The 23018-nt window shown below is 41.7% G+C and overlaps 1 protein-coding gene across 1 annotated transcript in view; it reads right to left on the bottom strand.

Annotated features, from left to right (window-relative positions):
- The window catches only part of NME5 (NME/NM23 family member 5), a 76787-nt gene that overhangs the window by 23771 nt on the left and 29998 nt on the right, over positions 1-23018 (bottom strand). The window contains exon 3 of the mRNA XM_056516568.1: positions 12549-12754. Within this exon, the coding sequence (XP_056372543.1) occupies positions 12549-12754 (206 nt within the window). The remainder of the gene's footprint in view (positions 1-12548; positions 12755-23018) is intronic.

Raw genomic sequence — 23018 nt, 5'->3', positions numbered from 1 at the left:
GGAATTAAGTAATGTAATAGACAGACCCTTATTTTTAATATTCAAGGACTCTATAGTGACAGGGAAGGTTCCCCAGGACTTGGGCGTGGCAAATGTAGTGCCAATATTTAAGAAGGGGTCAAAAGGTGACCCTGGGAATTATAGGCCTGTTAGTTTAACCTCTGTTGTATGTAAATTGTTTGAGGGTTTTCTAAGGGATGCTATTTTGGAATATCTTGATATAAATAAATGTATGACTCCATATCAGCATGGATTTATGAGGGATGGTCCTGTCAAACTAACCTGATCAGCTTTTATGAGATGAGTTCCAGACTGGACCAGGGGGAATCGCTGGATGTCGTATATCTGGATTTTTCCAAAGCATTTGATATGGTGCCACATAAAAGGTTGGTGCATAAAATTAGAAGGATTGGGCTGGGTTAGAATGTGATACTAAACTCTGTAAAGTGGTCAAAAAATAGAGGACAGTGAACTGTTAAAAAATGGATCTGGATAGGTTGGGAATTTGAGCTGGAAAGTGGCAGATGAGATTCAACACTGATAAATGTAAGGTAATGCGCATGGGGAAGAAAAATCTGGGCTGGGATTATATATTAAATGAGAGAACACTTGGGACAACTGACGTGGAAAGGGACTTGGGAGTCTTAGTTAACAGTAAATTTAGCTGTAGTGACCAGTGTCGGGCAGCTGCTGCCCAGGCAAATAAAATCATGGGGTGCATCAATAGGGGCATAGATGCCCACGACAAGGAAATAATTCTACCGCTGTACAAATCACTAGTCAGACCACACATAGAATACTGTGTACAGTACTGGGCACCAGTGTACAAGAAAGATATAGTGGAGCTGGAGAGAGTTCAAAGACGGGCAACCAGAGTAAAACGGAGAATGGGAGGACTACAGTACCCAGAAAGATTATCAGAATTGGGGTTATTTAGTTTAGAAAAAAGAAGGCTCAGGGGCGACCTAATAACTATGTATAAATATATCAGGGGACAGTACAGAGATCTATCCCATGATCTATTTATACCCAGGACTGTATCTATAACAAGGGGGCATCCTCTTCGATATCCTCTAGGGGGCATCCTCTACAATATTTGGAGTCGGGAAGGAATTTTTACCTCTAGTAAGAGGTTTTTTTTTTGCCTTCCTCGCGGCGAGATGGGGAGGCTTCAGGCCAGGAGGTGACGCAGTTCCGGTGATAATGCTAGCATCCGGAGTGAGCGGGAGGACCGGAAGCCCATCTTGTATATAAATTGATGATGTACTACTTATACCATACGGCCTGAGGAAGGGGAGTAGATCCTATGTATATCTCCCAGAAACACGTTGCCACATTTTTAAGTTTTTAGCTGTTAATGGAATAAAAGACCCTCTGCTACGGACACCTCCAAAAGTCTCATTTACATGACCAGATCCGGAATTGTAATACATCCATCTGTGGACCTGTATATAGTGGACGTAGAGGGGTACCAGTGTATGTGCTTTTGGTCCCCCCACGGAGGAGTGAGTAATTCCAGTGTGATTTTATTACTATATATGTATCCATCTGGTTCCTGAGCGCTAGTATCTCCCATATTTGTATTATCTCCATATATACACATTCTGAGCCTGGGTGAATCCTGCCTTCCAGGGGACTCTGGGACAGCGCCTTCCCCATCCTAGGGGATCTTGAGACAAGAGGAATCTGCATCATAACTATCTACATCTTCTTGGCCATAGGTGTTGTGGAGAGCCACCCATAAGGTTGGTGACCCTCCACTACGACAGGTGAATGCGAAAGCTGTAGTGTGTACATTACCCTATCTATACGCATTGGATGAGCGCTGCTGGTGGCTTTTTCTTTTTTTTTTTTTTCTTTCATATATATCTCTAGTAAGAGTTTTTTTTTTGCCTTCCTCTAGATCAGCTCAGTAGGGACTCATTAGGGTTATAGGTTGAACTTGGTGGACTCTGGTCTTTTTTCAACATTATGAACTATGTTACTATGTATGTTATAGTGTATAGTTACATAATTTGTAAGGTTGAAAAAAAAGATGTCAAGTTCAATCTAGACACTACTGTCTTGATACAGAGGAAGGAAAGCCCTCCCCCCATGCTCATAATTCCTCCCTGACTCCATGGATAAACCTTCTATTCATATAAATCTAGTATCCATAACTTGTAGTATTATGTTTTTTTCATAAAAACATCCAGGCCCCCTTTGAACTTTAACTTAGAGTTTATTGAATCAGACATCACAACATCATGTGGCAGAGAGTTCCATAGTCTCACTGCTCTTCCTCTAGACGTAGAGGATGCCCCCTTGTCATGGTTTCCGGCCTAGGTTAAAAAAAAAAAATCACTAGTAAGATCTCTGTACTGTTCATTCATATATTTTTACATTGTGATTAAATTGCCCCTAAGATGTCTTTTCCCAAACTAAATAACCCCAAGTTTCACAGAATTTTTTAAAATTGGTGGATATTTGTTATGGAAGAAGTGGTGACTAACACAGGTTGCCCAATTTTCAAGATGGGCGACTTATTGAATTTGATACATTTAACCCGATAACGACCATGGACGTCTATACTCATCCAATGGCCGTTACCGGGGTATGACGCGGGCTCCCGACTCGAGCCCGCGTCATACCGGCCAGCCCCCAGCTGATTCCTGTAGCTGGGGGCCGGCGTTAATAGCCGACATGCGGCGATCGCCGCGGCCGGCTATTAACCCTTTAGATCGCCGCTGTCAAAGTTGACAGCGGCGTCTAAAGGTGCCTGTATACAGTCCCTGGTGGTCCAGTGGGGTGGATCGCTTCCCCGCAGCGCGATCGCGGGGGAGCGATCCACTGCTGAGGTAGCCTGAGGGCTTACCTCTCCTCCTGTGTCGGCTCCGGCTCTCTGAATGATAAAGCCTGGCAGGACCAGGCTTTATCAATCGAGCGCAGAGCACACAGATGAATGGGATTGTATGCAATCCCATTCATCTGTATGAGGAATCAAATGATTCCTCCTAAAAGTCCCCTAAGGGGACTAAAAGTGTAAAAAAAAAAAGTTTAAAAAAAGTTTAAAAACACACATTAACCCCTTCTTTATTAAAAGTTTAAATCACCCCCCTTTTCCCAAATTCCATATTAAAAATATGTAACCATAATAAAAATAAACATATGTAGTATCGTCGCGTGCGTAAATGTCTGAACTATAAAAATATATCATTAATTAAACCGCACGGTCAATGGCGTACACGCAAAAAAATTCCAAAGTCCAAAATTGCGTATTTTTGGTCACTTTTCATACCATAAAAAAAGGAATAAAAGGCGATCAAGAAGTCCAATCAAAATAAAAATGGTACCGATTAAAACTTCAGATCACGGCGCAAAAAATGAGCCCTCAAACCGCCCTGTACATGGAAAAATAAAAAAGTTATAGGGGTCAGAAAAGGACAATTTTAAATGTATAAATTTTCCTGCATGTAGTTATGATTTTTTCCAGAAGTGCGACAAAATCAAACCTATATAAGTAGGGTATCATTTTAATCGTATGGACCTACAGAATAAAGATAAAGTGTAATTTTTACTGAAAAATGTACTGCCTAGAAACAGAAGCCCCCAAAATTTACAAAATGGTGTTTTTTCTTCAATTTTGTCGCACAATGATTTTTTTTTCCGTTTCGCCATAAATGTTTGTGTAAAATGACTCATGTCATTCCAAAGTAGAATTGGTGGCGCAAAAAATAAGCCCTAATATGGATTTTTAGGTGCAAAATTGAAAGGGTTATGATTTTTAAAAGGTGAGGAGGAAAAAACGAAAGTGTAAAAACAGAAAAATGCTTGGTCCTTAAGGGGTTAAATGAAAACTGTCGCTTTCAATATTATCAGATTCAGCACGCATACAAAGCTACTATTAATAATGATAGACTAGTAATAAAATCACATTATTTATTTGAAATACTTAGGCAGAATATAACTTTATAGAAGCCAAACCTATAAGATTATGAATAACTCAATATCTAGAGGAATTTAGTTTCTAAGTAAGAAGAAATGGGAGAAAGAGATGGGTGAATTATCTGTAAATGGAATACCTTTATAAAAATCCCCATAACTGTCTCACTTTGTGAGAATCACAAAAAAATCTATTTTAAATTATTCATAGACTGTATTATAGACTATATAGTCGGCTGAATCTCCCCACTGTGGATTATGTGATGCTGGATTGGAGCATCTTCTCTGGAAATGTCTGCAATCAAAAGCCCTATGGGGCTTGGAAGCCAACTTAATCAGGGTTATTCTGGGTAATACGCAAGTTATAGAAGCCTCCAAATGTAAACTGGTCTCTAAACTTGTTTTTTTTTAGGAGTATTACCGGTAGTATTAGTTAGGAATTGGTTTGCTAGGAAGATTCCATCTGTTAAGGTATGGGAATTATTAGTAGAAAGAATTAAAAAGTATATGAGACCACTTTATCGAAAGATAAAGGTGGAGGATTCAATATTAAGAGAGGTAAGCTGTGGGAAGAGTGTGTGGGGGGGGGAATAAATGATAAAGCGGAGTATTATATCTATTATATTTGAATAGGATTATCAAGGGTCCTTTTCATTTTTTTTGCCTGTCCTGTGGGGAAAGGGGGGGGGGGGGGGGTTTATAGAGATAATATTGAGTAATGTTTTTCCTGACTTAATAAATAAATATCCCAGAGCTTAATAAACTGTCTTGGTACTGTAATCCCCTCATACCATTAATTATCTTTCTTGCCCTCCTCTGCACCCTCTCCAGTTCAGCTATGTCCTTCTTATTTACAGGTGCCCAGAATTAGACACAATGGCCCTGATTTACAGAATCAGAATCTGCACCAGAATTTGCACCAGAATTTGCGCCAGAATTTATAAAAAAAAAAAAGTGTGGCTGGCGTGGGAAGGGGGCGTGGCTGCCAAAAAGGGGGCATGTCCCTGACATTTTCTAAAAATCCCAACATATTTACTAAGGTTTCCAAAGAAAATGTGTTGGATTTGAGCTGAGAAAAACCCTACAGTTCAGAGCATGTGTAAAAAAAGCAAAATGTAGGGAAACCTTAGTAAATACCGTGGAAAAATATCTGTTGGGAAAATGGGAAAAAAAAACACAAAGAAAACTACACTCCACTCTTAGTAAATCAGGGCTAATATTCCATATGTGGTCTGACTAATGATTTATACAGAGGCAAAACTATGTCTTTGTCACGTGCCTCAATGTCTCTCTTGATGAATCCCATGACTTTGTTAGCCTTGGCAGCAGCTTCCTGGCACTGATCACTAAAGTTGAGTTTACTGTCCACCAGTACCCCCAAGTCCTTTTCGGGAAAGGTTGGCCTGATGTTTTATTATTTAGCACATGCTTGTAAATGTTGTTTCTATAGCCCAAGAGCATAACCTTACATTTATCCACATTAAACTTAATGTGCCATGTCTGTGCCCTTGCCTCCAGCTTACCCTGATCACTCTGTAATATTATATTATCCTCCTCTGTGGTGATTACCTTACTCAGTTTAGTGTCAACTGCAAATATTGAAATTAAACTCCATAATCCATCTACAAAGTGTGGCAGTGTGGCAAGGAAAGGGTGTATTTCCCTTGCTAACTCTGCTGAATGCTCCACCTGTGGCCTGATTAATGAGGTATCAGGAAGGGAAAGTGTGTTTAAAAGGAAAAAGAAACAGAATAGTTTGGGCTCTCCCTGGGTAACAGCATGTCGCTGTAGAGGGAGACACACAGCGAACTGTGAGTGGTCCAAGAAGTGAAGAAGTGGTGTGAACTGTGAGTAACAGGTTGCAGGGGCACATGTTTTATGCTGGCTGAGGGTAGCTCACCAGTTAGTAGTCAGGGCATGCTTACATGTGTAGTCAGTGACCAGACGGTCTAGGACTTTGGTTTGTTCCTGAGTTATGTTTTGTTTTACCTGCAACCTGTCTAAATAAAGCTCGCAAGGTGCCAGGCGTGCATGAATAACCGTTGTCTGCGGGTATATTGAGTGGAAACGTGTCCCGTGGCAGTGTCCAGGACGATCCCGGAGCTAATCCGCAAGGAGGAATCCTTACAAAGGTCATAAATAAACATACTGAAAAGTGGACCCAGTACTGACTCCTGCAGTACCACACTAGTAACTGTAACTCAGAGTAGGTTTCATTGACTTTCACCCTCTGCTTCCTGTCACTAAGCCAGTTGCTAACCCATTTACATATATTCTCCCCTAGTCCCAGAATCCTCCTTTTATGTACTAACCTTTTGTGTGGCACATTATCAAATGCCTTAGAAAAGTCCAGATATACAGCATACACAGCCTAACCTCGGTCCAGTCTAACTGACCTTCTCATAGAAGCTGATCAGATTAGTCTGAAAGGCAGGGCCGTCTTTAATTTTGATTGGACCCTGGACAAGCAATTTTTTGCACTGACCGGTGGCGGCGGCTAGCTGCTTTAGCATGGGGCTAAAGGGCTAGCTGCTTTGGGCACCCAGGAATGATAGGGCCCAGGGCAGCTGCCCCTTTTGCCACGTGTTAAAGATGGCCCTGCTGACAGGACTGATGCCACATAAACCCATGTTGGTGCTCTGTTATTTTCATTAAGATATTCCAGAATAGCCTCTCTCAGAAAACCCTCAAAAATATTATCTTAAAATCAGTACCATATTTGCTAAGCACCAGTCACGTTATTATAGAATCTTTAAATATAAGGAAAAGGGGTCTGTCTATCACTGTACACAAAATTTTGGGGAACAAAATTTATATTTTTAGAACAAAATTTTTATAAATTTTCAATCAGGGACCAATTTATGTGAGCAGGCAGGGACATAAAAATGTAGCTGGCAATATAGAAAATGGATAAAGGGGCCATGTAATTGTAAAAATGTATATATATTTTAAATTAATTTTGTGAAATTTGTTTTAATAATGTATTTTGATAATTTGTTTTATTAAGTGTGTTTTATTTTTTACTACTTTTCAACTTTATTTTCGTCATTATTTAGGTGCTACTTCTACTCTGACCATGGAACAACATGGAATACATTATTAATAAAAAGTTCCAAAGTTAATTAAAACAATATATAAATTACATGACCCCTTTGTCCACTTTTTATATTGCCGCCTACATTTTTGTCCCTGCCCACTCACATAAATTGGTTCCTGATTGAAAATTAATACAAATTTGGTTCTAAAAATTTAAATTTCGTTGCCTACAATTTTTTCCATCCCTACAGTATCTTTTTATATATATATATATATATATATATATATATATATATATAATAATGTACAAAATGTAATTTTAAAAAAAGCGCTAACTCCATCCCTTTATTGGATGGCTTAAGTAAAAAAAAAAATAAGAATAAAAACCGCCCGCAAAAAACACCAATGTTAAAACCCACATGGCTTTTTTTTTAGATTTTTCACTTCCATAGGCTTCTATGGGAGAAAAACGCCAAGATTTAACAGAAAAAAAAACACCAAAGTCTCAAAGTCCTATTGACATGGATAGGGGATAAGATGTCTAGGGCCGGAGTACCCCTTTTAAAGAGGAGCCTGGATATCTTTCTTGTACAATATAATATTACAAGTGACGGATACTAGATTTCTTGAGATGGGACATTGATCAAAGGATTTATTCTGATTTGAAGTCATTAATCCCTTAAGGATGTAGGGTTTTTTCCTTTTTGCACTTTTAGTTTTTTCCTCATCACATTCTAAAAAAAAAAAATGATGCTTTCCAATTTGCACCTACAGACCAATATGAGGGCTTGTTTTTTGCGCCACCAATTTTATTTTGTAATGACATCAATTATTTTACCACCCAATCTGCTGATAGCAGATGGGAACGTGCGGGTATAATGCAGCGCCGTTTAGAAACAGCGTTTTGCGGCAAAGGGTTTTCCGGGATTTCTTTTTATTTGACTATGCTCCAGGGGCTGTAAAGTTAGTGTAGTTCATAATATAGTGTCTGCACCTGTGTTTCATGGTGGTCTTGCAATTCTTCTGTGATTTTTGACCCAAGGTTTATTTTTAACAGCATACAAAATGAGTGTTGTCTCATGTTTTCCCAGGTTACAGTGAAGCTTGAGACACTATGCCTGTAGGGGGAGGGGTAGAGTGGACACAGGTGTATACATTTTAGATTGGGACTCAGTTTCTGAGTGGGCTCTGTTTTGAGTGGGCTCTGTAAGAGTGAAACTGAAAGAGGGTTAGAAATCTGAGAGTTTGAAAGCAGGAGTTTGAGATCGCTGTGAGTGTTACTTTGCTTACACTGTAGAGACTTTAACTAGAGAAGGTCTACTAAATGCCCATAGCTAGTATGGCCTCCATGTTGGAAAATGTTGTCCGGTGCCCATCCTGTTCAATGTATGCAATCTTTGAACAGCAGTTTGAGGGTGCATATTGTTGTGCGAGATGTGTGCTAGTTGTTCGTCTGGAAGCCCAGATCCTGGATCTAGAAGAGCGACTGGGAACATTGAGAAGCACTGACAACATGGAGAGGAGTCTCCTGCTCACTGAGCAAATACTCTCTGGGGTAGAGGTGGGGAGGATAGTGGGTCAGAGGTTCAGGACAGTCAGGCAGTTAGCTGGGTTACAATTAGAAAACAGGGTAGAGGGAAAAGTGTCAGGCAGGCTAGTCCTGAACTGGCACACCCCAACAAGTTTGCCCTGTTGGCGGATGAGGGGGGTGCCAATTCAGAGCTAGCAGTACTGCAGCAGGACTCTGACCGCCAGGGGGCTGTCTGCTCCAGTAAGGAGGGAAGGAGGAGTGCAGGGCAGGCTAGACAGGTGCTGGTAGTGGGGGACTCAATTATTAGGGGGACAGACAGGGTGATCTGTCACAAAGACCGGGATCGACGAACAGTGTGTTGTCTTTCGGGCGCTCGAGTTCGGCACATCGCGGATCGGGTTGATAGGTTGCTGAGTGGGGCTGGAGAGGACCCAGCAGTCATGGTACATATTGGCACAAATGACAAAGTAAGAGGTAGGTGGAGTGTCTTGACAAGTGACGTCATTGCGCCGTGCCGTGCAGCGCATAGCAACGACGCAGGGGACGCACACCGGAGGCCTGAAGCAGCAAGGACCCGACCCCGGCAACAAGCAATTATGCAACCGGGGATGGGGGAGGCAACGGGGCAGCGGCACCGGCAATGGGTGCCGCTGCCCCTTCTCTCCCCCTGTCTGTCGGCGCCGTTGCCCCATTGCCGGCGCAGCTTCTCTCCCCCTGGCTATCGGCGCCGTCAATGGGGGCGCCGGCACCGATAGTCAGGGGGAGAGAATGGGTAGCGGCGCCGATAGCCAGGGGGAGAGAAGGGCCGGCAGCAGGGCTCTAGACCCCAGGACAGGCAGGGGCAGAGAAGCCGGCAGCGTTGGCGGTCTCTGCACCTGCAAAGCCGCTACAGTTCATTGATTTAAAGCGCCCGATTAAATTATTGAACTGCAGCGGCTTATCGGCGTATAACACGCAGGTAGACTTTAGGGTAAAAATTTTTGCCTAAAAAGTGCGTGTTATACGCCGATAAATACGGTATATAAATAGCAAAAAGGTCAAAAATTTAAGTGTGGGCCCCTTAAAAAATTATGAGGAAGAAATTATAAACGGGGATCAGGAAAAAGCAAATATATTAAACAAATTCTTCTCCACTGTGTTCACCGAGGAAAATGAAATGCCAGGTGAAATACAGTGTGATAAGGTAAACTCCCCAGTACAGGTCACCTGTCTAATCCAGAAAGAAGTACAGTGCCGCCAACAAAAAATCAAAACAGACAAATCACCAGGTCCAGATGGCATTCACCCCCGTGTTCTAAAGGAATTAAGTAATGTTATAGACAGACCCCTATTTTTAATATTCCGGGACTCTATAGTAACAGGGACTGTTCCCCAGGACTGGCGCATAGCAAATGTGGTACCAATATTTAAAAAGGAAACTAAAGGTGACCCAGGGAATTATAGGCCTGTTAGTTTAACCTCTGTTGTATGTAAATTGTTTGAGGGTTTTCTAAGAGATGCTATTTTGGAATATCTTAATAAAAATAAACGTATGACCCCATATCAGCATGGCTTTATGAGGGATCGGTCCTGTAAAACTAACCAGATCAGCTTTTATGAAGAGTTGAGCTCCAGACTGGACCAGGGGCAATCGCTGGATGTCGTATATATGGATTTTTCCAAAGCATTTGATACGGTGCCTCATAAAAGGTTGGTGCATAAAATGAAAAGGATGGGGCTTGGGGGAGAATGTGTGTAAGTGGGTAAGTAACTGGCTCAGTGATAGGAAGCAGAGGGTGGTTATTAATGGTACTTATTCTGATTGGGTGACTGTTACTAGTGGGGTACCACAGGGGTCCGTCTTGGGTCCTGTTCTGTTTAATATATTTATTAATGACCTTGTAGAGGAGTTGAATAGTAAAGTAACAATCTTTGCAGATGATACTAAACTCTGTAAAGCGGTAAACACTGTAGAGGACAGTGCACTGTTACAAATGGATCTGGATAGGTTGGAGGTTTGGGCTGGGAAGTGGCAAATGAGGTTCAACACTGATAAATGTAAGGTAATGCACATGGGGAGGAAAAATCCGGGCTGGGGTTATGTATTAAATGGGAGAACACTTGGGACGACTGACATGGAAAAGGCCTTAGGAGTCTTAGTTAACAGTAAATTTAGCTGTAGAGACCAGTTTCAGGCAGCTGAGGCCAAGGCTAATAAAATCATGGGGTGAATCAATAGGGGCATAGATGCCCACGACAAGGAAATAATTCTACCGCTGTACAAATCACTAGTCAGACCACACATGGAATACTGTGTACAGTACTGGGCACAAGTGTACAAGAAAGATATAGTGGAGCTGGAGAGGGTTCAAAGACGGGCAACCAGAGTAATACGGGGAATGTACCCAGAAAGATTATCAGAATTAGGGTTATTTAGTTTATAAAAAAGAAGGCTTAGGGGAGACCTAATAACTATGTATAAATATATCAGGGGACAGTACAGAGATCTCTCCCTTGATCTATTTATACTCAGGACTGTATCTATAACAAGGGGGCATCCTCTACGTTTAGATGAAAGAAGGTTTCTACACCAGCACAGACGGGGGTTCTTTACTGTAAGAGCAGTGAGACTGTGGAATTCTCTGCCTGAGGAGGTGATCATGGGGAACTCTGTTAAAGAGTTCAAAACGGGTCTGGATGCATTCTTGCAGAGTAATAACATTGCTGGTTATGTATACTAGATTTATAGGGACAGAACGTTGATCCAGGGATTTATTCTGACTGCCATATTTGGAGTCGGATATAGGTTGAACTTGATGGACTCTGGTCTTTTTTCAACCACTTGAACTATGTTACTATGTTACAGTACATCACTAGTCAGGTGTTCAGAGGGAGCCTGTCTTTGCTTCAATGGGTGGAGCGACTGACTGCTGGGTGGGAGGAAGATCATTCTGTCTTTGCAACAACTGGAGGCACCCTGGTCAGAAAACCCTGGTCTATTGCATTGAAGAGAAGAAAGGAGGAGGGGAGGCTCAAGAATATGTATCCTATCACAAAAGGGGTGCTATCCAGGCAGAAACAATGCACAATGCAAAAAAAGGAAAAATCTGAAATGCCAAAATGGATGCACACCCAAAACAAAGTAAAGTGCAAAGATAACCTTTATTAGACAGAATATCACATATAACAAACCAAGACACCATTAAAAATATTAAAAAGGCTCAATAGAGCCACACTACAAAGACAGTGGGACCGGTAACGATCACCACTGGACATGGGTGAAAAAATATATATGCAGGGATTCCTCTAAAACCTCAAAAGTGCTATGCTATCACAGTCCACAGATTATGTAGAAAATACACCAATGTCCTGGAACACCTATTACAATAACACACGAAAATGAAGTGCAGGTGCAATATTGCAAAGAACAGAGAGAATGTATATATATAAATGTACAAAATGAATGATGGCTAAACAATATACATAGTCACCAATATGTACGCGCCACAGAGGAAAAGAGGAACAATAACCCGATCAGCCCATGTCCACAGGGAAAACCCTACACGTTCCGTCACCAGATGTGACTTCCTCAGGGGTGTCACGGAACGCGTGGGGTCCCCCCGCGATCTCGCATGCAGCACCCCGCTCTCATCAGGCCCCGGAGCGAACATCTGCTCCAGGTCTGATGACGGGGCCGGTGATAGTGACGTCACAGCCGCGCCCCCGTGTGACGTCACGCTCCGCCCTTCAATGCAAGGCGAGACAGCTGTCTCGCCCCGTCATAGACTTACATTGAGGGGACAGAGCGGGACGTCACAATACTCCGGCCCCGTGATCGGCAGTCATCACACCCAGAGCGGATGTTCGCTCCAGGGCCTGATGAGAGCGGGGTGCTGCGTGAGAGATCGTAGGGGTCCCCAGCGGCGGGACCCCGCGTGATCAGTCAACTTATCCCCTGTCCTTTAGATAGGGGATAAGTTGTCAACACGGTAGTACCCCTTTAAATTTCCCCTTTAAAATGGGGGTGCGTGTTATACGCCAGTGCGTTCTATACACCGATAAATACGGTATGTAATCTTACCTTTCAGGATGAGTTTCTTTAGCTTTTAAGCTATTTGATGGTCCCATTACTTGTCTCCAGAAGTTTATGGCATCATGTCTTGCCAGTTCCAAAGCAATTATTGGTCCAGAACTCATGTAAGCAGTCAAACTAGGGAAAAACATTTTTCCATATTGTTCTGCATAGAAGTCGCTACATTTTTCTGGACTTAGATGTAATTTCATTTTCTGAAAAATATTTAATAAAACATGAATGTAAATGTTCCTGTCTTCTGCCATCAATCCTTTTAAGAGCAATGTCTTAACATACCTGAATGTCTACAAAAATTTTTTGGCTTCTGTAACTAATTTACAAATTTTTTTTCACAAAGTTATGTCAAAAAATTACCCCAACATGCTATCCTGCATAACCCCTTTAAAGGGGTTATCCAGGAAAAAACTTTTTTTTATATATCAACTGACTCCAGAAAGTTAAACAGATTTGTAAATTACTTCTAGATGGAATCAGGGGAAAAGAGCTTTACTAAGAAGTGACAGAGAACCCAATGGTCATTATGGCTAAGCGCCAAAGATCCTGGGTGCAGGTGGAAAAAAAACCTCCAGAAGCTCATGCATCATTGCAGCACGCCCCCATTCTGGACATTATGGCAGAGTGGCCAAAAAAGAAGCCTCTCCTGAGTAAAAAACAAATGAAAGCCAACCTGGACTGTATTAACCGATAGGCCAGCCACAGTATCGGAAGTAGAGGAGGAGGGTCATCTTGGTAATAGTGATCATAACACAATGGGGGAGATTTATCAAAACCAGTGGAGAGGCAAAGTTGACTAGTTGCCCATAGCAACCAATCAGATCGCTTCTTTCATTTTTCATAGGCCTTGTTATGAATGAAAGAAGCAATCTGATTGGTTGCATTGGGCAACTTGGCAACTTTGCCTCTCCACAGTTTTTGATAAGTCTTCCCCAATATGTTTTTATGTATCTAATAAGAGGATGTCTACTAGTGGGGCTACAAAAACATTAAACTTCAGGAAGGTTAATTTTCACCAACTAAGAGAAGACCTCAGTACATAGATTGGGGCCCTTCCCTCAGTAATAAAAGTATACAAGCTAAATGTAACATCTTTAACTGGTTAACGTCCAGGGACGTGTATACATGCCCTTGTGCCATTAACAGTGTATGGCGCGGGCTTCCGAGTCAAGCCCGCGCCATACTGGCCAGCCCTCAGCTGATTCTTGTAGCTGAGGGCCGGCGTTAATAGCCGACATGCAGCTGTTTGCCGCGGCTGGATATTAACCATTTTGATCGCGATCCACTGCTGAGGTATACCTATCTTCCTCCACCATCCATGGCTCTGAGGATGATAAAGTCTGGACCAGGCTTTATCAATCGAGTGCAGACACAGATCAATGTAGTTCTGAGGAACTACATTGATCTGTATGAGGAATCTAATGATTACTCCTAAAAGTACCCTAAGGGGACTGATCAAGTCTAAAAAATAAGTTTCATAAAAGTTTACAAAATCGAGTGCAGACACAGATCAATGTAGTTCTAAGGGGACTAATAAAGTGTAAAAAAAAAAAAATTATAAAATAAAGTTTCATAAAAGTTTAAAACACCCCCTTTTTCCCAAATTACATATAAAAAAACATTATAAAAATAAACAAACATATCTGGTATTGCTGCGTGTGTAAATGTCTGAACTATAAAAAGTTATAAAATTAGCAAAAATTGCAGCAAAGAGAACAATTGCCGTAAATAGATCCCCATTGCCGTAAATAGATCCCCAAATATTCTTCACCCACACAAATAATAAAAAAATTATGAAAAAGTTGTCCCCCTAAGAAATAATCTGGGTGTGATGGTGGGGGAGGAAAAAGCCAAATTAAATACTTTCTTCTCTAACTGTATTTACACAATAAAATCTCATGTAAAATCATATGAATAGGGTTAATGGAAATTATCCAGCAAAGCTCACCTGTCTAACCCCACAAGAAGTGCAGCACCACCTTATTAACATTAAAACACACAAATCACCTAGCCCAGATGCCATCTATTCCAGAGTTTTGTGGGTACTCCGCTGGAATTTTTTTTTTTATTAAACTGGTGCCAGAAACATTTTAAACATGGTTTAATGAAAGTAATGACTGGGACATATCCATACCAGAGTACTCTTTATCCAGAAGAGACAGAGGAGGCAAGAAAGGAGGAGGAGGAGTGGCCCTATATGTGAAAAATAGCATAAAATCTAACCTAATACAAGTTAGTGAGGCCAACATAGAGTCAGTTTGTTCTATGGTAGATGTGGTCTGGCACTTCAGCCCGTATAGGGTTAACAACACTTTAGGAGGGCTTTGCTACACAGAGGAACTAGTGCACATATAGAGGGACATTTATCAATGTTTGCTTATGTATTCTTTTTTTTTGGTAATTTTTTCCTTACTTTTTTTTTGCTTATGTGTGACTTATTTATCAACTGGTTTCAGCCTGTTGATAATTTTCTTTCACGTAAGCAATTTTTCCTTTTTTACTTTGGTAGTAGCTTTTTCTGCTCCATGTTTGCGCTGGAGTAAATTTAGTCAATTTTTAACCCTGTTGCGACTTTTTTATGCGCAGTTGCGACTGTCGCAGTTAATAAATACCTGACTACCCGTAGTCCATTTTAAAATTATTACTACATAGTTAATTTTTGGAAAACTTGCTTTTCTCGCTTTCCAGTCAAAATGTCGCGTGAAAAATCGTGTAGTCGCAGTTGCGATAATTTTGCGACAATTATTTCAAAGTATTTCAAAGGTGCTCTATTGTGACAATGTAGATTTCAACAAGGCATATAATGTAGAGCAAATAGAAACAATGGCGAATACCAGAAAATTCAGTCTTTATTTATCCAAATTTCATGTGCCAACATTAACACTGAGGCGGGGAGCTGGAGTGGTGTTAGCAGGAGCTAGGAGTCGGCGCGACAGCTGTTTCCTACGTCATCACGTACTTCATCAGGCGTCTGACATCAGAGGATCCAGGTAAGGTAAAATCCCCTTTGCCTCTCACAAATTCATAGTCAGTTTGGGTTACGTTGCAGTTTGCTAATAATCATGCAGTAACTCGTGTAGGTGCGATATATAGACCACCTGGCCAAGTTAAAGAATTAGATGATCTACTAGTTGAAGAAATAGCTAAAATGACAATGAAAGGAGAAGTTATCATTATGGGAGACTTCAATCTTCCGGATATAAACTGGAAAACCAAAATAGCTAGTTCTGCCTGGAGTACAGATATTCTAAATTCCCTACTGGGATTATTTCTACAACAAGTGGTTGAGGAGCCAACCCGGAGGGAGGCCATTTTAGATTTGGTATTCACAAATGGGGATTCGGTATATGATGTTATTGTAGGCGAACGCTTGGGATCTAGTGATCACCAGTCAGTGTGGTTTAATATAAGAACAGAAAAAGGAGTCACACAACACAAAAACAAACGTTTTAGATTTTAGAAGAACAGACTTTAAAAAAAAATGAGATTAGTCATAAATGAGTCCCTATTAGACTGGAACTGATTACATGGAGTCCAGGAGAAATGAGACTACTTAACCTCTTAAGGACCAAAGACGTATGAGTACGTCCTTGGTCCCGTTCCCGTGATATAACGCGAGGACCCACGGTGACCCCGCATCATATCACGGCAGGCCCGGCGTCATAGTGCACGGCACTGATCGCGGTGCCGCGTGCTATTAACCCTTTAGCCGCGCGCTCAAAGCTGAGCCACGTGGCTAAAAGTGAAAGTAAAAAGTGCTGGTTAGCTCAGGGAGCTGTTCGGGATCGCCGCGGTGAAATTGCGGCATCCCAAACAGCTGTACTACAGGAGGAAGGTCTCTTACCTTCCTTCCTGCAGTCCAATTGCCGATTGAATGCTTCAAGCCTGAGATCCAGGCTTGAGCAATCAATCGCCGAAAACACAGTTAAAGGGGTTCTCCGGTGCTTAAACATCTTATCCCCTATCCAAGGGACGTCCGCGATCAGGCATCTTATCCCCTATCCATTGGATAGGGGATAAGATGTTTAAGCACCAGAGAACCCCTTTAAAGATCAGTAAATGCAATGTTATAGCCCCCTATGGGGGCTATAATATTGCAAAAGAAAAATGTAAAAAAATCATTATCCCTTTGAATTATCCCTTCCCCTAATAAAAGTTTGAATCAACCGGCATTTCCAATAATAAAAAAAAAAAACAGTGTAAATAAAAACAAAAATAAACATATGTGGTATCGCCGCGTGCGGAAATGTCCGATTAAAAAAAATATACCACTAATTAAACCGCGCGGTCAATGGCGTACGCGCAAAAAAATTCCAAAGTCCGATCAATGCAAAAATGGTACCGACAAAAACTTCAGATCACGGCGCAAAAAATGAACCCTCATGGCGCCCTGAACACAGAAAAATAAAAAAGTTATATGGGTCAGAAGATGACAATTTTAAACATGTACATTTTCCAGCATGTAGTTATGATTTTTTTCTGAAGCAATACAAAATCAAACCTATTAACCGTATGGACCTAGAGAATAAAGATAAGGTGTTATTTTTACCGAAAAATGTACTACGTAGAAACGGAAGCCCCCAAAATTTACAAAATGGCTGTATTTTTTCAATTTTGTCGCACAATGAATTTTTTTCCCGTTTCGCCGTAGATTTTTGGGTAAAATGACTGATATCATTACAAAGTAGAATTAGTGGCGCAAAAAATAAGCCATAATACAGATTTTTAGGTGCAAAATTTTAAGAGTTATGATTTTTTAAAGGTAAGGAGGAAAAAACGAAAGAGCGAAAAACGCCCGGTCCTTAATGGGTTAAAAGATGCATCATTGAAGGCAACAGAAAATTGCATTACACTTGTCAGTAAAAGCAGAAAAAGGAAGAGAAAACTGTGGTACTTAGCAGAAGTGGCCAAAATCATATAAAACAAAAAGCTAACATTTAGTAATTATAAAATAATTAACATATGAAATATAAACACAATAACAAAATTGAAGATTTAAAATTCCTAGGATTAAAAACAGTTGCACCCTTAAAATTTGGTGGAGACAGACATAAATTATTGTTACAAAAAGAATCTGAAATGATTATACTTACAGACGCCATAGGACCACTAGGATTAAACCTACGGGAGAATCTTAATGTATTTCCATAGTGCAGGTGGATGTTGTTAGCATAGGACCTATGTTCACACCTAGCGTTTTAAGTACAATGCATAACCTCCGTTAGTGTTACATAGTTTTAGGCGCTGCTATAGCTAGTTAGTAAATACTAATGCTAGTCTCTCCACACCATACACAATATTTGTGCTTTTAACCCTGTAATGTCTATTTTTCTATTTTTGTATTACCTGGTGTATGTATTTAAGGGGGGAAGGGTTAATTGATGTCAGAGGTCACGTGTAAGCGCTCTGCGTAGCGCGAAACCGGTCGACTTACCTGGCGTTCTTGTTGCGTGGACCAGCGATCCCGAATAAAACTTCTTGCTGTTTCCGTGAGTGCCGTCTGCGATCTCTTCTTTCAAGTAATTATAAAATAACCCAGAGCAATGATGATAGGGAAATCTACAAGACTAGGCAGAAAGAGGCCAAGCAAGTTATAAGAACATCTAAAGCGCAGGCAGAAGAAAAACTAGCTCAGTCTGTGAAAAAAGGGGATAAGACATTCTTCAGATATATAAATGAAAAAAGGAAATTAAAACAAGGAATAACTAAATTAAAAACAAAGGAAGGATGGTATGTAAAAAAGAATAAAGGGCTAGCTGACTGCCTTAAGGAATACTTCTGTTCAGTTTTTACAGAAGAAAAAGAAGGAAAAGGACCTCAATTAGGGAGGAAGACTGGAAGAGGTTCTACGTTTGCTGTCTAAAGTGAAGACAAATAAGTCACAGGGGCCTGATGGGCTACACCCAAAATTATTAAAGAAGATTAGTGGTGAGCTAGCAAAACCGTTAACAGATTTATTTAACCAATCACTGGTAACAGAAGTCGTCCCGGAAAATTGGAAATTAGCAAAATGTCGTGCCCATTCACAAGAGAGATAGCAGGGAGGAATCAATCAACTATAGGCCAGTAAATCTGACATCAATAGTGGGGAAATTAATGGAAACCCTACTAAAGGATAGGATTGTGGAACATATAAAATCCCATGGATTGCAAGAGGGTTGTAGTCAATGAAGAATATTATGAGCAAGGTCTTGTTACCAGTGGGGTACCTCAGGGATCTGTACTGGGACCAATTTTGTTTAATATCATCATTAGTGATATTGCAAAAGCTCTCGAAGGTAAGGTATGTCTTTTTGCTGATGACACAAAGATATGTAACAGGGTTGATGTTCCTGGAGGGATACGCCAAATGGAAAAGGATTTAGGCAAACTGGAAGAATGGTCAGAACTCTGGCAACTGAAATTTAATGTGGATTAAATGCAAGATAATGCACCTGGGGCGTAAAAACCCTCAGGCAGAATACAGAATATTTGACACAGCCCAGACCTCAGTATCTGAGGAAAGGAATTTAGGAGTAATTATTTCAGAAGACTGAAAGGTAGGCAGACAATGTAACAGAGCAGCAGAAAATGCTAGCAGAATGCTTGGATGTATAGGGAGAGGTATAAGCAGTAGAAAGAGAGAAGTGCTCATGCCACTGTACAGAACACTGGTGAGACCTCACTGTGCACAGTACTGGAGGCCGTATCTCCAGAAGGATATAGATACTCTAGAGAGAGTTCAGAGAAGAGCTACTAAAGTAGTACATGGATTGTAGGATAAAACTTTCAAAGGAAAGGTTAAAGGACTTTAACATGTATGTAGAGACTGAGGGGATATGATAGAGACTTTTAAATACTTAAAGGGAATCAACACAGTAAAGGAGGAGAGCATATTTAAAAGAAGAAAAACTAGAGGGCACACAAGAGGACATAGTTTTAAATGTATCAGGAAGTATCAGCTCACCACAGTTCAGTTCATGTGTGGACACCGCAGAATGAGTGCTGGAAGCACGGATGAAGGAGCTGCCTCTCCTCATGGCAATGGAGATAGAAAGTAGGTAGGATCCAGCTCCCAGGGAAATGCAGTAAAACTTAACGTTTATTTAGAGCATGTTAAAAACTGGTCGCCACCAAAGTGGCAAGAGACATGTCACTCCTTAAAACAAGTGAAACTCTGATGCGTTTCGAGCTAGTGCTCTTAGTCATGGCACTGGTATCATGTCACACGGAGGTTTAAATAGCTACTGAGACATATCCTACAGCCTCCGTGAACGAATTACCTCCCCGCCTTCCAAAAAGGAAATGACGGGCTTCAGCCAAGGAATCAAGTAGCAGGTGGGGCATAATTGTACTGATGAGGATTCCTTGGGCTCTAAAACAGTTAGATGTACCGTATATACTCGAGTATAAGCCGAGTTTTTCAGCACGATTTTTCGTGCTGAAAACACCCCCTCGGCTTATACTCGAGTGAACTCCCCCACCCGCAGTGGTCTTCAACCTGCGGACTTCCAGAGGTTTCAAAACTACAACTCCCAGCAAGCCAGGGCAGCCATCGGCTGTCCGGGCTTGCTGGGAGTTGTAGTTTTGAAACCTCCGGAGGTCCGCAGGTTGAAGACCACTGCGGCCTTCAACATCATCCAGCCCCCTCTCACCCCCTTTAGTTCTGAGTACTCACCTCCGCTCGGCGCTGGTCCGGTCCTGCAGGGCTGTCCGGTAAGGAGGTGGTCCGGTGAGGAGGTGGTCCGGGCTGCTATCTTCACCGGGGAGGCCTCTTCTAAGCGCTTCGGGCCCGGCCTCAGAATAGTCACGTTGCCTTGACAATGACGCAGATGCGTCGTTGTCTAGGCAACGGCTCTATTCCGGGCCGGAAGCGCGGAGAAGAGGCGCCCCCGGTGAAGATAGCAGCCCGGACCACCTCCTCACCGGACCACCTCCTTACCGGACAGCCCTGCAGGACCGGACCAGCGCCGAGCGGAGGTGAGTACTCAGAACTAAAGGGGGTGAGAGGGGGCTGGATGATGTTGAAGGCCGCAGTGGTCTTCAACCTGCGGACCTCCGGAGGTTTCAAAACTACAACTCCCAGCAAGCCCGGACAGCCGATGGCTGCCCGGGCTTGCTGGGAGTTGTAGTTTTGAAACCTCTGGAGGTCCGCATGTTGAAGGCCGCAGTGGTCTTCAACCTGCGGACCTCCGGAGGTTTCAAAACTACAACTCCCAGCAAGCCCGGACAGCCGATGGCTGCCCGGGCTTGCTGGGAGTTGTAGTTTTGAAACCTCTGGAGGTCCGCATGTTGAAGGCCGCAGTGGTCTTCAACCTGCGGACCTCCGGAGGTTTCAAAACTACAACTCCCAGCAAGCCCGGACAGCCGATGGCTGCCCGGGCTTGCTGGGAGTTGTAGTTTTGAAACCTCTGGAGGTCCGCAGGTTGAAGACCACTGAGGGCGAATGATGAGAAGAGGATGATGAAGGGGGGTGGGGATGATGAAGGGGGGGGGGTGTGGGATGATTACAAGGGGATGATGAAGGGGGGATGTGTGGGATGATAAGGGGATGTGTGGGATGATGACAAGGGGATGATGAAGGGGGGATGTGTGGGATGATGACAAGGGGATGATGAAGGGGGGATGTGTGGGATGATAAGGGGATGATGAAGGGGGGATGTGTGGGATGATGACAAGGGGATGATGAGGATGTTAATGACGGGTCTGGATGATGACAGGGGGGGATGAGGTATTTCCCACCCTAGGCTTATACTCGAGTCAATAACTTTTCCTGGGATTTTGGGTTGAAATTAGGGGTCTCGGCTTATACTCGGGTCGGCTTATACTCGAGTATATACGGTAATCCATCGGAATATCTGTTTATAAGATATCTGTTTATAAAAGAACAAAGTTTGTGTACATTGTGTTGCCCTTATATGATAGTGGAACAGAATGCACCATAAAAAAGCATGATAACATAATTGTTTATAATACAACACATATCGGAGAGGTGCCGCATACCAGTTTAACATAATGTGAAAGCCGCTCTAAGCACTGAGAGATACACCTTGCAAAAATAAAAATAGATTAAATGAATGAACAGCAAAAACGATCCTACCAGCAACCCTTTGGGAAAACATGTGACATACTTTCTATCAGGAAGTATTACTTTACTGAGAGAGTAGTGGATGCATGGAATAGCCTTCCTGCAGAAGTGGTCGCTGCAAATACAGTGAAGGAGTTTAAACATGCATGGGATAGGCATAAGGCCTATCATATAAGATATATAAGATATATATATTCATATAAAATAGGGCCAGGGACTACTCATAGGATTCAGATTATTGGGCAGACTAGATGGGCCAAATGGTTCTTATCTGCCGACACATTCTATGTTTCTATTTGTAAATTACTTGTATTAAAAAATCTTAATCCTTTCAGTACTTATCAGCTGCTGTTATGATCCACAGGAAGTTCTTTTCTTTATGAATCTCCTTTCTGCCTGACCAAAGTGCTATCTGCTGACTCCTCTGTCCATTTTAGGAACTTTCCAGATCAGGATAGGTTTTCTATGGGATTTGCTCCTACTCTGGACAGTTTCTAAAATGGACAGAGGTGTCAGCAGAAAGCACTGTGGCCAGACAGAAATGAAATTCAAAAAGAAAATAATGCAATGTGGATTAGGGATCGACCGATATCGATTTTTTTTGTGCCGATACCGATAATCTGTGGCCTTTCAGGCCGATAATTTATACCGATATTCCGAGATCCAGGCATAAGCAGTCAAGCGGAAGAATCATTGATCACTGGTTTCCTATCAATGTAAAAAATCAGTGTGTGCAGTGTTATAGCCCCTTATGAGAGCTATAACATTGCAAAAAAAAAAAAAGTGAATAAAGATCATTTAACCCCTTCCCTAATAAAAGTGGAAGTGAAAGGTGACAGTAAAGCCATATTTACTGCTGCCCATCTAGTGGTTGCCAAACTGCAACTCCCAGCATGCCCAGAGAGCCCAGGCATGCTGGGAGTTGTAGTTCTGTAACATCTGTCCCTTCAGATTTAGCAATTTTCATGAAAATTTTGAAAATTGCTGCTATACTTTGATGCCCTCAAATTTTTTCAAAAAGTAAAAATATGTCCATTTTATGATGCCAACATAAAGTGGACATATTGTATTTGTGAATCAATATAAAATGTATTTGAAATATCAATTTTCCTTACAAGCAGAGAGCTTCAAAGTTAGAAAAATGCTAAATTTTCTAAATTTTCATGAAATTTTGGGATTTTTCACCAAGAAAAGATGCAAGTAACGACGAAAATTTACCACTAACATAAAGTAGAATATGTCACGAAAAAACAATCTCAGAATCAGAATAATCGGTAAAAGCATCCCAGAGTTATTAATGCATAAAGTGACAGTGGTCAGATTTGCGAAAAAGGGCTGCGTCCTTAAAGGAAATCTGTCATCAGAATCACCCGCACTAAACCTGTTACACAGGCTTG

The sequence above is a fragment of the Hyla sarda genome, chromosome 4 (assembly GCF_029499605.1).
Source record: "Hyla sarda isolate aHylSar1 chromosome 4, aHylSar1.hap1, whole genome shotgun sequence".
NCBI classification, from domain to species: domain Eukaryota; kingdom Metazoa; phylum Chordata; class Amphibia; order Anura; family Hylidae; genus Hyla; species Hyla sarda.
This window is presented reverse-complemented; position numbering and strand designations above follow the sequence as displayed.